Here is a 17,733-nt window from a genome sequence, read left to right as displayed (position 1 = left end):
TCGACGTGATGGTGGAACAAACAAACATTTTTATTCTTTTTATTTTGCTAGTTGCTTTACGTCGCACCGACACAGATAGGTCTTATGGCGACGATGGGACAGGGAAGGGATAGGAGTTGGAAGGAATCGGCCGTGGCCTTAATTAAGGTACAGCCCCAGCATTTGCCTGGTGTGAAAATGGGAAACCACGGAAAACCATTTTCAGAGCTGCCGACAGTGGGGTTCGAACCTACTATCTCCCGAATACTGGATATTGGCCGCACTTAAGCCAAACAAACAAACAAACAAACAAACAAACAAACAAACAAACAAACAAACAGACAAACAGAAACGAACAACTTTATTTATAAGATTATTTTTATACCACTCCCCTCGCCCCCTGCCAAAAGGGTGCTAGGGGTGTCTTACCCTCACGCGGTTTGTCTCCTGATACTAATTGATAAGTGTACCACGTTTGGTGAAATTGCTCCAGTGGTTTAGGAGGAGATGTGTCATATACACACCCACACCCACACACCCACGCACACACATACATCAATTTTTATATATAGTAAGAAGAAGAAGATAATATTTTTATATGTAGTTTTTCGATTAATTTTATATCTCACCCCCTTCGCTCCCCACTTGGATTTGCAAAAAATCCGGAGTAATACTATTCATCTCAGAGACCCTGAAATCTATGGATTCGAAACTGTTTTTAATTATTTCTATATCTCACCCCACCCCCCCACCCTTTGCTCCCAACCTAAAAGGGGGCTGGATTTTAAAAAAATTCTAGAGTATCACTTTTCAACTCAGCGACCCCGAAAACTATGAATTCGACACTATTCTCGATTATTATTGTAACTACCACCCCCCTGACCCTCTCCCTTAAGGGCGCTAGGGATGGCTTACCCCCCACAGTGATCGTCTCCCGATAGTAAGTGATTCGTGTACCAAGTTTGGTTGAAATTGCTCCAGTGGTTTAGTTGGAGATGTGTCATTTACACACACACTTCCATTTCTATATATAGTAAGATTTTTACACTCGTTCTTCACCCCCTTTCCATCCCCGCCCAAAGGAGTCCTATGAGTGCCTTACACAACAGTATATTTTTTTCCCAGATATTAAGTCTTATTTGTACCTATTTTGGTTGACAGCTATGCCCAAACGTACATGCATAATCTCACTGCTCTAGAATCCTGGAGCTGACGTTGCCATGGTTACGGCAGTTCATTTCTTTATCCGATTCCTAGAGCAGGGGTAGTGTGGTGCCAATATCTCCGTAACGGTTGGTTTTAGGGCCTTAAAACATGGTTTTCGGGCCCGTAGGGCTTACCGAGTTTTGTTCTTTGCGTCAAGAGGATTAAATTGAGCTTTGTCTCGTCCTTATACGACAAATTCGATATTTTGCCTATAATAGTATAAGAGAAAATGGAGGAAAACCGTTTTTCCTATAAAACCCCCGTCTTTTCAAAGATTTTAAAATGATATGCATATCGAAACCTTCCCCGGGGTCAGTATACTCTAAATATGAAGTTTGGTTGAGATCTATCCAGCCGTTTCGACGTGATGGTGGAACAGACAAACAGACAGACAAACAGACAAACAGAAACAATTTTATTTATATAGATACTAATAATCATACGGCCTCACCTAGGCTATATATTTTTATTTGGTGCATTTTAGGTTTCCAAGTCACTCGAGACAACCATTTTAGAAATTACAAGTTTGTCTTTTACATTAATTTCTCCGGTTTTATACCATCAGATGGCAGAGAAACTGGAATTATCTTGGTCAATATACTCATGAGTTTTATTTAGTGCTGTCGGATATAACATACTTACCATCCTTGCCACTTTCCGCGCTACTTCTTCCCGAAGCTTTTTGAGGACAATGGCATTTTTGTGTAGCTCATATGATAAGTTCTACAAGGCTTCTCTTTTAATTATACACTGCTGACTCAAATAACTCATCCATTTTCAAGTCAAAGGTGAACAAAAGTTACGTGAAATGTACGTTAAGTACAAACACAAGTTCAAGTTTCTACCTGGATAGAAGCTTGGAAAAACAGCGCAGTTCGTTCGCTGGGATAGACGCTTAGCGACTACGCAGGGAGTCAAGCCATCCCGAGAGCTCGGTGTGGCCACGTCCATTCATTCACGGGAGTTCGTTTGCTTGGATGAATCATCCAAGCGACTATCCACCATCTAGGCGCTAAGCAAACCACCTCCGGTGCAGACGTAGCCAAATAGAGTAACGAATAGACTTTGTCCACCCTTTAAAAATCCGACCACTTCTGTACTTCAACCTGCGATTTTGAAAACCAGAGGCCAACATTCCAGCAATGATCCACAGAGGAAGTTTTTTTAATTTGCTGTTACTTGTTTAACGTTGCACTAATACACTGAAGGTTTTCGGTGACCGAGGACTAGGACTGAGAAGGTAACGGCCGTGGCCTTGATTAAGGTGCAGCCGCAGCGTTTTCCTGGTTTGAAAAATGGGAAACCACGGAAAACCATCTTCAGGGCTGCCGACGGTGGGATTCAAACCCACTATCTCCCAAATGCAAGCTCACAGCTGCGCGACTCTAACCGCACGGCCAATTCACTCGGTAGAGGGAGTCTACGGGAATGCCTAGATATTTCCATACCGCGGATATAATGCATTAGTTTCGAAAAAACTTCCAGGACATTAAAAATAAACCTTTCCAAATCTGCAACAATTTGTCTTCAACCTCGAGAAGAGCCGCTATTAGGCCTGGCTCATTTCAAGAGCCTTTGGTACTTGATCATCAAAATATCAATGTGTTTTACGAAATCACAACAAGTTTGCCTTTACAAGAAGTTACATCTGGAACATGAATTAAGGGACTTCATCTTCCAACTTGACCGAGGGTCGAACTTCGACGTTCTTGATAAGATGCTAATTAGGATGTCACTCTGCTACGATGTTGCATACTTCAGGGGATCAGAATTGCCTGTTGAGTTTTTATGTCCTTCTGATACACGTATGACTGAAAACGCTAATGTCTCCTCTGTACAAACCTGTTGCATTTTGTAGCGAACTTCGACGTTCTTGATAAGATGCTAATTAGGATGTCACTCTGCTACGATGTTGCATACTTCAGGGGATCAGAATTGCCTGTTGAGTTTTTATGTACTTCTGATACACGTATGACTGAAAACGCTAATGTCTCCTCTGTACAAACCTGTTGCATTTTGTAGACATGAAACGTGGGACGTAATACTTTTAAGATTTTTACAATGTCATGCTTTATTTCATGTTTTTCTTTCCTCTGTCTATAATAATTGAGGGCACTGAGTCAAACTCTTGTTAAGAATAGTGTATTATACATAAGAGAAATATTATTACCTTGTAATCAGGAAGTATGGGGTACAAGGAAGGCACACAAACATAAGACACAAGCAGTGGAGGGTAGCAAGGCAGTGTTCCGGGGATGCAAGCAGACTAGGATACTTACTCTCGTGAACAGCCACCAACTCGGTAACAACCGAGGCCGTGATCAGCGGCTCAGGAAGATCTCGGAGCCACAGCTTGAGGAGGGACGCCACGGTAGCGGCGTCCCCGGCGCTCTCCAGGTCAGCGTCGCCAGTGCGATCGAACGAGGCTCGCAGACGCTCCACAAGTTTGGGATTCCCCGCGGACAAGCGGAACAATCCTCCGCACCGCATCCCTGCACAACCACGCCCTCTTTGTTATTACATTTAGCCCTTAATTACCGCCATCATAGCAGTAGTGAGCAGATTTATCTCGGTACACAGAACGGTGCTACAATTTGTATTCATGTTTAGGTGCTGACTTCGTCAGCCAGTGATCTGAGGTTTCTATAATTACTCGCCTGATATCCTTCACAAAATTTGCATACAAAGCCATCTTCTAAGAATGCTTTCAAGAATGCGAGTCCTGAACTGTTGTCGACGGCGAGAACTTCCGTTACAGAGGAGGAACATTTCTGAAATATCACTCCTCCTAATAATCCGATCATATCTTAATACTCCCTTTCACAGTAATATATCTAGGACCAGACCGAGGTTTAGTGACTTTTGGTCCGAATAGCTTCTTGAAATTCACTCAGAAAAAGTTGTGTTAAATTATATTCTGTAACGAAATATAGCCTATAACAGTTTTCTAGGATTAATAATAACAGCATTCTTTTATTTCATCCGAAGGCAGAAATTGATATTCAATGGTATGATCAAGGTGGATTATACATGAACGATTTTGAAGAAAGTAACTAAACGAATTACATGCAATCCATAAAGACTCTCGTCCACTGGAAGCAGAAAACTATGAAAAGTTGCGATGAGAAATTCGTACGAACACGTATGAATATGGCCGAGGGTTCAAAACCGCTGGGGTCAACCTGGTCTGCGTCCATTAGAACAGCAAGAATACATGCGAACTGCGATATATCCAGATTAGTTTGGCTTTTCCGAATGAAGAGCGTGTTTTGTCATGAATGTTGAAAAGATGGTACTTTTGATACAGCACAGGAAGTATTTATGTGACCAACGAAAGTCTAATACATTGTTATACGTGTAATGTGGTGAAGACGTTCAGCGTGAGGTGGCGAGAGAAATGAAGGGACCTGATAATTTCAATATATACAGGGTCTTTATTTATGCTTGGCAGGGACTTTATCACTCGAAGTTGGCCGGCGATGACAGTCCGCTACCGGCCGCTGGCGCGCGCGATTTCCGGCACTTCAGCAGTTGCTGAGAGCTGAGCTCCGAGATAGCAGGGTGTTCAATGAAGCTACTGCGTACTGTATGTCGTGTTGTATAGTGTTTTATTGTGATTGTGTGTAGTGCTGCAATGTATGTGAAATATTCGTTACGTGAACGTATATATCTGCACAATACTTACATTAAGTGCAGAAAATCGTGCGCTAAGACAAGATAAAAGTTTCGAGCGAAATTTCCAGGGAGACCCATTCCTATCAATCGGACAATAAAACAACTGGCCAAGAGATTCAAACCTACAGGTTCAGTGAAAAATAAAAATAGACGTAAAGGTCGTTATCTCCTTACTGAAGCGTGTTTGGTACGAGGACCATATGTAAAAATCTGTGGCCCCCTCGTAGCTCAGATTTAACGGCATGTAATTTTTATTTGTGGGGAATGTTAACAAATTTAGTTTATGGGAACAACCCTCACACACTAGATGAACTTAAAGACAATATAAGAGCTGCAATTGCATCCATCCGTGCTGAAGAACTTGGTAGAGTAACCAAAAACTTCATTAGGAGATGCCGAATATTTTGGCAGCGCATGGGGAACATTTTCAGCATAAACTGTAAAAATGGTGAGTAAAATGCATGACAATGATTTTTTAGCATAAACTGTAAACATGGTGAGTAAAATGCACGATAATGGTTTTGAGCACCATATTCTGCCGTACATACGCACGTGCGGTAGCCGGCAAATGAACCGTCACTGGCGGCCAAGGTCGAGCGAGAAAGTCCCTGCCAAGCATAAATAAAGACTCTGTATATTTTATTTACTTCGCATCACTTCACTTGATTCTTATGTCTCAAGATTATTTACAAAACAAGATTTTATGTGTTATTTGCATCATAAACTCCATCAGTACTTCTATTTGAAGGTTGTTTACAAAATAAGTTTAAAACTGTCTGTTACATCTCTTACATCACAGGCTGTAGCAGTACCATAAGTTACTTGTCCTTTTCTCTCTGATACCTTAATTTCCATGTTATTACTTCAGACATATATTAATTAATTCGGCCGAATGCGCAGCCAAAGAATGCGTACGCATTATTTCGGCCGAACAGACTTCGCACAGATTCGTCCGCTTCCAATGGACGTCTACCCTAAAGGTACGCGATGGAGTGGATGGAAAACCTCTTATAATATTTAACCTCGGTACTAAAAGGGACAGAGTAGTTAGAACTATGCCTGGCACCTTTCCAATAATTTCTGTTGGAGGATGAGAGATCCTCATGGCCATGTGACTCTCCAGAAGAAGCAGCCTCGTTTCAAAATTCATCCGCTACCTAACGAGGAACGGAATCTACACTCCTCCCGGTGAACACAACATGTGTTTTACGCTTTGGGTAGTCAGAATTCTGAAGATTATAATTATGTTTTCAAAGCGTGTCACTTGTATTGATAAAAGTGTCACTACTCATTTCATTGTCAAATTACCGATTCTTATGGACGGTTAACTTCAGAAAAAGTGTTTGTGCCTTTCCTCTGTTATCTATTAAAATGTTAATATTGGTTTGTAAGGCGAATTACGGAACAGTACTGAAGCCACTAAACTTGCAATCCTAATATCCTGGGTTTGTATCCCAATGACGCTGAGTTGTAAACGTCGGCGGTTAAGAAAAATGGGCCAACGAGAGCAGATTCGTTCACAAATCAAATATACATTTTGAATTTACACAACTGAAAAGGTAATTACAAAGACTGACTTGTCTCAAGCACCATATGCATACTTCTTCCTAGTCAACAAGTCAAATTACAGAGGAAGACAAATGCAGGAGCTCAAAGAAAGTCTGGTGATAGAATAAACAACTATTGATCATAAAATGTATTACGCTGTATGTTTCTTTACTGAAAGCAAAGTTAATCTGCAAGCTTCGTGTTCTACGTAATTTGAAAGCAGTTTACCTGCGTGCAATGCACGTAACTAACTACTTCGAAACAAATGCCTAGTTTTTATTGATACACTCGTGCAATTTATGTCTACATACATATTATATTTACCCTGTGAGGATTTAATTAAGCGATAACTTAAATTAAGTACCAAGAACTGTGATACAAAATTAAAATTAAGTTATATCTGGGAATAGTGAACGATAAAGTCTGAATGTCAGAAGTTTGCTTTCTTATGTTAGTTCGCTTATATCCTTAACTGCCATTCTTAGGAAGGGAAGTGTGTGCAAGGCTGTCAGTTTTGGCTATTAGGAACCCATGCACAAGATCAGATGACCACCAGTTATTCAGAGACGAGGGGGGATAACGATGGTGTATGTGTTCACTTGTTCACACAACAGAAAAGATATACAGATCAAGCAACTCAATAAGATCTATATGCTGCTACGTTTGGTAATGAACTTCGTTTCTTAGAAAAGATGTTTTCAAGCAGTAGTGAATACATGCTTTTTTCCATAGTATAGTTAGTAATGATGCCTTTGCTGGGGAGATGTAGTGTTCACAGTGCACTGTGTCTTCTGGCATGGGCTAGAATAAATTTGATACTTTCATGACCAGTCATAGTCTCCTCCTTGGCTTTGACAATATGAAAGTGACTGAGGTATGAGCGATGCTAGTAATACCATTCCTTATGCAGCCAGTCCCTGTTATGAATGGTGTGAAAATGCTGATCATGGGGTCGGTTGGTGCATGCATTTCAGTGGGCTTGGCAGACTGATATGAAATAACAGCTTCTGGCTCAGTGACGAAAGCAATGGGAAACTACCTCACTCCTCATTTCCATAGTATGCCACTTCAGTAACACCCAGGCTATTTATGACAGCTGTTGGTGGAGCTGTGGAGGATCAAACCAGCCTTCGGGCTGAATACCCAACATGCATACAGTTAGTAATGTTGTCATGAATGTAGTAATGAAGTCAAGGCTGCTTTAAACCAAATTAAACCAGAAAAAGTCACTGGTACAGATGACATTGCGGCAAAGTTGTGGTGCTCTCGAAGGTGGAATGCAGCAGATTGATTGACAAGACTCTTCAACCAAATAGTCAAAGAGTGAAAAACGCCACGTGACTGGCAACAAAGCATCACGGTATTCACCTACCAAAAGAAGGGACGTCCCAGTGAGTGTGCCAGTTACCGCACAGTTCAACTTCTGAGCCACACCATGACAAGCGGATTAGTGCGATCATCCAGCTAACCACAAACCAACCTGGATTTGCAAAAAATTGCGGAACAACCAACGCAATCCACGCCGCACATTTTTTAATTGAGAAGTATCGTGAGAAGAGCATGCCGCTACATCTCGCGCTCTTAGATTTCGAGAATGCTTTTGGTCGTGTACTGCGTGACCTCATCTGATTACCTTTTTTGATTTTTTACAAGTTGCTTTACGTCGCACCGACACAGATAGGTCTGATGTAACGACGGCATAGGAAAGGGCTAAGAGTGAGAATGAAGCGGCCGTGGCCTTAATTAAGGTACAGCCCCAACATTTGCCTGGTGTGAAAACGGGAAGCCGCGGAGAATCATCTTCAGAGCTGTCGACGGTGGGGTTAGAACCCACCATCTCCCAAATGTAAGCTCACAGTTGCGCGCCGCTAACCGCACGGCCAACTCGCTCGGTCATCTGATCACCATTCCGACAACACGGCAACCTGGAGTACCGTGTCAAATGCGTACAATTGCTTTGCGCAGAGCCAATAAATTAAGTTCAAGCTGCTGCACGAGCGTTCAGTAACTTTGCGTCACAGTCGGCGCTCATCTAGGTTCGGCCCTGCCACAACTGCTGCCCATCCTTGTGATGAACAGTGTTACAGCAGACCTGCAGCAAACGTTATATTGAACCATTCTCTACAATGAACATGTCATGTTAGCTACCGAAAACAAGCTGAATCTCCAATTCTAAATCCAAATCCAGGAATAGAATGATCGGCTAGGCCATTACGGAGTGAGGCTCATCAAAACCCGACCAACAAGAAGCAGAACGTCGACCAGCCATCATAGAGATGTTTAGATGAACATCTGGCATCACCAGGTTGGATCACGTCTCCAGTGAAAGAATAAGGAAGCAATATGGTGTTGCACCAATCCTGTTACGATGGTTTGGGCATGTGCTGCGATCGCGAAGAAGGGCTATATCCTGGAAGTTGCTGGACAAAGAGCAAAGGGGCGACCGAGCTACCGATGGTCTGATGAGCTACTCAAAGATCTCACAAATGTACATCTTCCCCCTGGCACGGCTCTCGACACGGAAAAATGGAGACAGTGGACCCTGTCTCTAGGCGGGAAAACGGTAAAGCGGAAGGAGAAGACAGCAATGTTGCAGGTACACAAATGTTCTTTTAAATCCTTGATAAAATAAGATTAGACTATTATGTTGACAATGGTAGTATTTGTCAATCAAAAAATGGAAAGAAAATAGACTTCGCAATATGATTTTCTTTAGCACTCCAAAAAGTAATAACAATGCTCTCGATGCCCTTCAATTCTCAAACTTGCCAGACGTGTTCTGAACTCTTATCCTTCTTGTAATGCAGTGCACATATCGCGTTATTACTCTTCCGCAGCCTCTTGAGTCCTCAAGAACCCTCTGTACAACAAGTTTATCTTGCCCATCTTTTACAGGGGAAGGGACCAACGTATTGGTAATTTGCAGTAGTAGATGGTGGTAATTACTGTTTTAATAAAAAGTCCAACTCTGCAACCATCCCCTCTTTTTATTAAAAAATTAATTGACCTTTGTTGGAACAACATTTGGTCATCCTCCATGTAAAAGGAACACTCACAGCACACATACAAAAATAAAAGTTGTTAGTGCAAGGTACACATTTTTCAAGTACAGAACACTACACTGAATCTCTCTTCCGGGAGAAGAGGGGGAGAACAAACAACACACTGGCAACAATGCGAAGAGCACAAAGTCATTTCTTATATCCGCGGTTCTCAAAAAATCCATCATAGCATTGAGAAATGAATTGTTTTCACCGTGCAACACCAATACAGCGGTGGTCGGGAACGGCACTTGTAGACCAGATAGTTCAGATAGAAAGCGGCTTCGAGAAGCATCATAAAAGCCACACTTAAACAAAATGTGGTTGAGATCTCCATCCTCCGCATATTGAGATCGACAGCGTGGTGAATCCAAAAACTCCTATGCGATGTAGATGTAAAGGGAATGATCCATAATTGAGCCCCATTCGGATTACTGGAACCGTTAGACCTCGTGACCGATGAAACTTATAATACCATAGTTTAGAAGGAATGTTGGGTTGTACGACAGCATAAGCTCTATCTTTATGCAGTTGAGAAGTTTCCCATTCCGTAGACCATTTGTGACGAATCTGTTGTCGAATCGTGGGAATAAAGTCCCCCCATGGGAGTTGCAGCGCTGTAAGTAGACCTTCCGATGCACCACGTTTGGCTAGTACGTCAGCTTCTTCATTGCCAAAAATTCCACTATGTCCTTTGACTCAAAGGAATGCTATGGAGCAACCTGAAGAGTAGATGCTAAAAGCTCGCTCCACGATGTCATACAAGTAACCATGCGTTTGGAGATTCCACTTGAGATTTTTGAATTTCTTCATAACATTTTGGGAGTGCGTAATGATGAGAGCGGAATCGAATCGCTTGTTTTGCCAAAAAACGAAGTGCAGCACATACAGCTAAAATTTCCGCTGTATAAATAGATGTTTCTGGCGGTAGTTTGAAGCTCCACATTCTCCCGTTTGTTGGCAGTAATACGCATATCCCACCGAGTTTTCGAATTTGGAACTACCCATGAAGATATAAGTACTATTGGACGACATGGAGCGAATCAGAGCCGGAATGCAGTTCTGTGTATGAGCTTCTGTGGTGAGATATCTAGGTAGATACTATATCGGCAGTCGATGTGAAGAACACTGAAGGCTGGCTTCAAATCCGGGCATGGTTCGTGTTTTGAGAGTTAGTGAGAAAATCGTTTACAGTTCATTGTAGCGGGGTAACAGAAGCTGTGGCTTGTATCGTGAGCGTCGTCCATGTCTCTCCTTGATAACGGTCAATCGTTGAAGTGCAATAAGAATGGGATGCTGTGAAATAGCAGAACGTTGTAACATAAATTTCTTGGTTACCATTTCTCGGCGCATTTTGAAAAGATAATTCTCCAGCTTCTATTAAAAGAGCATTTGTTGGTGTGGATCTCATAGCACCCAAACAGATGCGGATCGCCCGAAATTGTGTGGTGCCGAGTTTCTTCGTGTGACGTATACAGGAGTATTCCCATACAAACAACTCCCATAATCGATCATGGACCATCCCCTCTTAACACTAATCAGAAGAGATAAAGGAATAGGCCCTCAAACAATGAACGTAACAGTAGAGGAAATAGATAAGACAACAAAGGCTGTGATACTGATAAGAGCCCCTACGCCGTCGGTGTCGGAAGAGAACACCGGCTGACCAAGAGAGGACGGGTAGGAAACATTGAAGTGAGGAGTACGCGAAGAGTTAGTGATGAAAGCCCCGTGGTCGCCATCCACGCTCCCAAGATGGCAGCCAATTGTTTAGTCACTTCCTCCGACAGAATATACCGTGAATGTATTTCATGCCCTATTTTGCTGTATTAGAATGGCCCTCAATAGTACTTTAATCTAAGGTATAGACTATTTAATACTGACTCTTGGTTCTTATGACAGTCCACATGATTTTCAGTATTCCTCCAGCAAGTTGGCTACGCGGTACGGATCGTGTGGCTGTATGCTTGTTACAAGAGAAGGGCTAGCTAGCCTTGAACATGTCCCCCAACCACCCCATTTTTACTCCAGGGAAACGCCGGGACTGTACGTTAACTGAGGCCACGGTAGACTTAGTTGTCTTATTACTAGACATCGGATCTGTATGCAAATGCATATTTTGTTTGCCGATATGTACACCTACAAAACTGACAAGGAAGTGCGTGTGAAGGTGAAACTGGGCGAATTATAAAGTTTAATAGTGCATATATGTGCATATTTTCATACATTTGAGAATAGTGCATACATTTCAAATTTCGGATTTATTGTGCATGTTTTAGACTTTTGTTATGCATATTTTAATATGTTTTACAAGTAGTCTTCAAGAAAATGTAAAGTAATTAATGCCGTGGACTCAGGCGGAATGAGTGGCCTTGTTCTGAAGGAACACAACAGCTGTGGTAATATTTGAAGGAAAAATCAAGACAAGAACACCGCGTGCGCTCCCAAATTCAAGTACTGTCTTGTCACATCCACGGATGTAGAGAGATCATTCTCCGCAGTCAAATTAATTTTAACAGACAAACGCCACAGATTTATACCAGAAAACTTGGAGGAGATTGCTGTAGGGTACTGCAAAGCAAATTATGAACAGGGAAAGTAGGGTGTGCGGTGTAAAATTAAAGAGTGTGTATTTAAGTGTGTCTCTTCATGTTCGTGTTTTCTTACACGGTTTTTGTTACAGCCTTAAAAATTATGATTTATTATGTGCACTGTTTAACACACTGTGTCTTATCTAGGCGACGTGTGCATATGTTTTAACATTGAACCCGATAGACTGATAACTCTCACAAACTATGCACGGATTATTTATGTTAGTGGAACAGCCGCTGCTGTAAGCAGAGTGCGATTTTTTTCCATTCAATTGTTTATTCATGATCATGATTTTATGTATTGATGTGGGTGAATCACGTGAGTCTAGTAAAGGAATCTTCCGTTTGCATTTCATAAAAGTGTTTAATAGCATGAAAATAAGTGCATATTTCAACACTTTTAGCAGCGTAGTTGCATGCTTACATTGGTGTCCGACACGTTGGCTGAACGGTCAGCGTATTGGCCTTCAGTTCAGAGGGTCCCGGGTTCAATTCCCGGCCGGGTCGGGGATTTTAACCTTAATTGGTTAATTCCAATGGCACGGGGGCTGGGTGTATGTGTTGTCTTCATCATCATTTCATCTCATCACGACGCGCAGGTCGCCTACGGGAGTCAAATAGAAAGACCTGCACCTGGCGAGCCGAACCCGTCCTGGGATATCCCGGCACTAAAAGCCATAAGACATTTCATTTTTTCATTGGTGATTTATACAGCATATAAATCCGATGTCTACTTATTACCAACCGTCACTGAACACTTTCAATATGACGAAGATCGACCTTGTATTAAGTCCAGCATTCGGGTAGGAAAATTGTGAATAGGAACGTGTTGGTGAGGATGATTTTGGTTGCAGGAGTAAAGTCGTTTCTTGTTCGTCTCCTTCACAGCGTCGAGGCCTTCGATTCAGAGGGTCCCGGGTTCGATTCCTGGCTGGGTCAGAAATTTTTAACTGCGTTTGGTTAATTTATCTGAAGGGACTGGATGTTTGTTCCAATACACTCCTCTTCATATTCACCCAACCACCGCACCGCAGAGAAACGCAATAGTAAATACATCTCTTCACATTGGACTGGCGTCAGGAAGGGCATCTTGCCGTAAAAATACCAAACTCACACGTTATACACAGTTCGCCAAGATGTGGGAGAATAACAAGAAGAAGAGTAATGCCTGTGTGTCAGCACTGCGACAGAGCTTGTGTTTATAGAAATTAGTTTCTTCAGCCATCAAATAACTCGAAATCGGGAACACTGACGCACTCGGAAGACATTATATTCGTTACCGAGTGAATGCCTACAGTATATGATGAGTAACGTCTTGGCTTTTCTACGTTGTGAATCTGTGACATCAGCGTTTTTAAAATTGCTATTCCTCTTCTGATGTTTTCTGAGCATTCACTTGTGATTGGTCTACCTGTAGGTTGTTCGTATGTTGTGTCGAAATGCACGTCAGAGTAGACTGAGAATAGCCATTAGTAGAATGTTGCACACATCTTCAGGAAGTTGGATCGTTACGAATGGAAGACGGTGCCGTCATCTGGGCGCCGGTATAAAAGCTAAAGCTTTGTGCGCTTAATGCAGCGAGAGTGAGATGGCTTTCACAGCTGAAGAGTCATCGATTGTTCCTCCCTCCACCACAAAGCGATCGATAACACTCCCTACAGGCAGAATGTCAGCCAAGGGCAAGGGCTAGTTAGCGACCACGCCCTGCTAGTCAGCTGTGCCAGGCTCCGTCATGTTCCGGTAGTCCATGCGCGGCTAACCTTTCCACCATAAAACGGAATTATAACAGGCTAAATAATGTGGCTCAATTAAGGAATTCGAAGAATAAAAATGACTTCCGCAACACAAAATGTTTATTACCCTTTATTCGCGTTATATTATATTGTTGATGTCCGACTCGTTGGCTGAACGGTCAGCGTACTGGCCTTCGGTTCAAAGGGTCCCGGGTTCGATTCCCGGCCGGGTCGGGGATTTTAACCTTAATTGGTTAATTCCAATGGCCCGGAGGCTGGGTGTATGTGTTGTCTTCATCATCATTTCATCCTCATCACGACGTGCAGGTCGCCTACCGGAGTCAAATAGAAAGACCTGCACCTGGCGAGCCGAACCCATCATGGGATATCCCGGCACTAAAAGCCATACGACATTTCATTTCACATTTCATATTGTTGATGATGTATTTCAGAGACTTGCCTTGTCTTTGGTCATCATCCTTTTATATCTGGGTATAAAGTAAAAGTAAACTCGTGTCCTCATCCCAGCCGGGCTGAGTGGCTCAGACGGTTAAGGCGCTGGCCTTCTAACCCCAACTTAGCAGGTTCGATCCTGGCTCAGTCCGGTGGTATTTGAAGGTGCTCAAATACGACAGCCCCGTGTCGGTAGATTTACTGGCACGTAAAAAGAACTCCTGCGGAACTAAATTCCGGCACCTCGGCGTCTCCGAAGACCTTAAAAATGTAGTTAGTGGGATGTAAAGCAAATATTATTATTATTATTATTGTCCACATCCCGAGGCGGTGCAGCTCTTTTTTCAGGCACACCCCCATTGGAGGTGACCTGCGTGTACCATTTGAACAACATACCAGCCCTCCTGCCATTCATAAATTTCTGGCAGTACCGGGAATCGAACCCGGGCTCCCAAGGACGGCAGCTAATAACACTAACCGTTACGCTACGGAGGCGGACATATCTGGGTATACAGTGTGTGAATTGTGTCTGAAGAGGGGTTCCTCATGCACGCACTAAACGTAGGCAGGTTTTCAGCGACAGAGGGATAGGAAAGAGCTAATAGTGGGATGGTAGCAGGGCTGTAACCGAGGGCATACGCGGGTACACGACGCTGATGTATGTCTTCTGCTTAACTTCAGTCAGTAGAGTATGTATACCTCCTGATTTGTTGGGTATACTTTCTGATGACGATGCTTGTTGTTTAAAGGGGTCTAACATCAAAGGTCATCGGCCCGTATACTTTCTGCTCTGCTTTATTAGTCTAACCAGCTGATGTACCCGTGCTTCGCTACGGAATTCTATACTGTATACAGAATTCTAGGTTAGGTAGTGTACACGTTGTGAGCAAGATTGTCTTAAATTGTATAGCTCTTGTATAGAAATGCACGGGAGGTCACTAAACATCTTTTCTCATACAGTATGAAGACTGACGGAATTTTCACTGTAATGGTAGACCCAATTTCATACCATCAGTCACAATCAGGTTGGGATGTTTTCATTATAATGCCTTTTTACGTCCTCAGAAAGACTGTCTTAGTGGTTTTTCCAACTGAAATGAACATACGATGACGTCAATAGGAATGGCTCGATTAAAAGCAATGCTTTCATATTACGAAATACTCGTTCAAATGAAACACCACACATTTTCTCACTTTTAACGAACAGGACTACACTTCCTATCTAACAGTCCAAAGTTCCAGACCTGGAATGACCAAACCGCAGACAGCCGTGATCCGTGAACACACTTCGGTGGGGAGAGGATCGCATAGTGGAGGCTCCCAGGGCAAAAACTATGCCCAATTACTATTCCGTTTCCTAGGAGTACCCGATGAGTCGGAAAATATCAATTCACTACACTGGCGGCGGAAAAATCTATCTGACTTGAAGGCAAATTCTTTCTCCAAGCAAGAAGAGAAACCCCTCTTCAAAGGTGAAGAGAAAGAAGCTTTTCTTAAAAAACGGCTCTTTTCAGAGTTGAATATTGTGGTGCTATAATTTGGAAAAGGCTTAAATTGTTCTTCTAGACCAGGCCATACTACTACTACTACTACTACTACTACTACTACTAAGTGAGGCTCTGCCTTAAGTACGCACACTGCTTATTCAAAACAGCGCGTCAGATTAGGGATCGAATAGCTGAAATACTATGATGAACCAGCTTACGTACCAACTGTATAAGAAAATGTATGAACAAGAGGAATGGCATGGTAAAGAAGAAAGTTTTATAACTCCCCGGCTATTTCTCGCCAATATTCAGTCAACCTGTTACACTCGTTACGCAGCAGTAACCCCATCTATCGGAGTTGAGAGGCAGCATAAGAGACAAAGAACATCACAATAAACAATGGTCAATGTAATGTCATTGTTCGATATTATAGGCCTTCCCATTTGGTTTTCTTCCGACTCTGAAATACCACTCTTATCATAGTCGGTACGGTAAAACCGAATAAGAGATAAATGATCGGAAATTGTATTCTCTATAACTTTTTATATAGTACTTTTCGATAGGACCAATAACATTGGTATTTAAAAATTACATTTTAGGCACCTTCCCCTAAACTACAATTTCATCCAGGATCAATAAAGTTGTTTATAGCTTAGACTGTAGATTCTTTTTCCCCGATTCTATATACCGATTTTGATTAAATTCTGTTAACCCATTTTCTCGTGGCTCGGCGTTGATATGGACTTACCAACAAAAATACAAATTCATGAATAACTGTGTTACCCTAGCCGGTACGGTAAAAATGTATAAGACATAAATGGTCGGAAATTTAATTCTCTATAACTTTGGTTATATAGTATTTATCGATACGACAACTAATAATATAAATATTTGAGAATTAGTTTTAGACCTACCCCTAAACTACCATTTTACTCAGCGTAAATAAAGTTACTTATAGCTTAAATTGTAGTGGCTCATTCTCCGACTTTGCATACCAATTGTTAATGAAATAGTACCACTAATAACGTAAATATTTGAAAATTAAATTTTAGGCCTTCCCCTAAACTACCATTTCACTCAGCGTGAATAAAATTATTCATAAGCTATACTTTTGCGACGTATTCTCTGACATTGCATACCAATTCTTATGAAGATAGGACTACTAAAAAAATAAATATTTGAAAATTAAATTTAAGGCCTTCTCCTAAACTACCATTTCTATCAGGGTGAATAAAATTATTTATGGCCTAGATTGTAGCGACTTATTCCCCGACTTTGCATACCGATTTTCATTAAATTCTCTTTGGCCGTTTTCTAGTGATGCGTGTACATACATACATACATACATACATACATTCATACATACATACATACATACATACATACATACATACATACATACATACATACATACATACAGACAGAAATTACGGAAAAGTAAAAAGTGCATTTCCTGGTTACTGTGGACATCACCGATGCAGAAATAGCATTATTTTCAAATTCTGAGCAATGTACAGACAAAACTCTTATTTTATATATATAGATTTAATTTCACTACTCTTCCACTCGGTTTTAGCATTCCTACTTAAACATTAGCTCATAATCATGAACGTTGTAAGGTTGGGTATCAGATTTATCTCGTCATCTGTTGAATAACGTGCGAACTGATGTTTGCTTTCGGGAGTGTTCCATCGAAATATCTAGATTTAACATTGGTATATTGATCAGTTTTATGGCCTGGGTCCGTCAGAATGTGAATTATTTCATGAGTTTGCATTACTGTCCTGTAAAGTCTTTCGCGTTTAGTAAGAATTCTTTGAGATTGAAAACAAACAACACGCTGTTTAGCAACAATAAAGATGTATCGTTCGTTGAAGATGGGTAGTTTGAGTATTTTTAAAATGAAAACTAAGATAGTGATACTGAGGAAGTGCAGTTTATCAGTTTGGAAATTGCCTCTACTTTGGAGGTATTTTGAAGCGTTTTATACGAACCACTCATTTTATGGACAGTGGTGATA

The 17,733-nt window shown here is 41.7% G+C and overlaps 1 protein-coding gene across 3 annotated transcripts in view; it reads right to left on the bottom strand.

Moving 5' to 3' along the window:
* The window catches only part of LOC136856907 (protein FAM13A), an 856,533-nt gene that overhangs the window by 283,875 nt on the left and 554,925 nt on the right, over positions 1 to 17,733 (bottom strand). For 2 of the 3 annotated variants that reach the window (XM_067135141.2, XM_067135142.2), the window contains one exon: positions 3,465 to 3,677. The exons of the other annotated variant lie outside the window; for it this stretch is intronic. In XM_067135141.2, the coding sequence (XP_066991242.2) occupies positions 3,465 to 3,677 (213 nt within the window). The remainder of the gene's footprint in view (positions 1 to 3,464; positions 3,678 to 17,733) is intronic. 3 annotated transcript variants of the gene reach the window in all.

This window comes from Anabrus simplex, chromosome 1 (assembly GCF_040414725.1).
Source record: "Anabrus simplex isolate iqAnaSimp1 chromosome 1, ASM4041472v1, whole genome shotgun sequence".
NCBI classification, from domain to species: Eukaryota; Metazoa; Arthropoda; class Insecta; order Orthoptera; family Tettigoniidae; genus Anabrus; species Anabrus simplex.
Note: the sequence above shows the minus strand (reverse complement) of the source record. Positions and strands in the feature narration are given on the sequence as shown.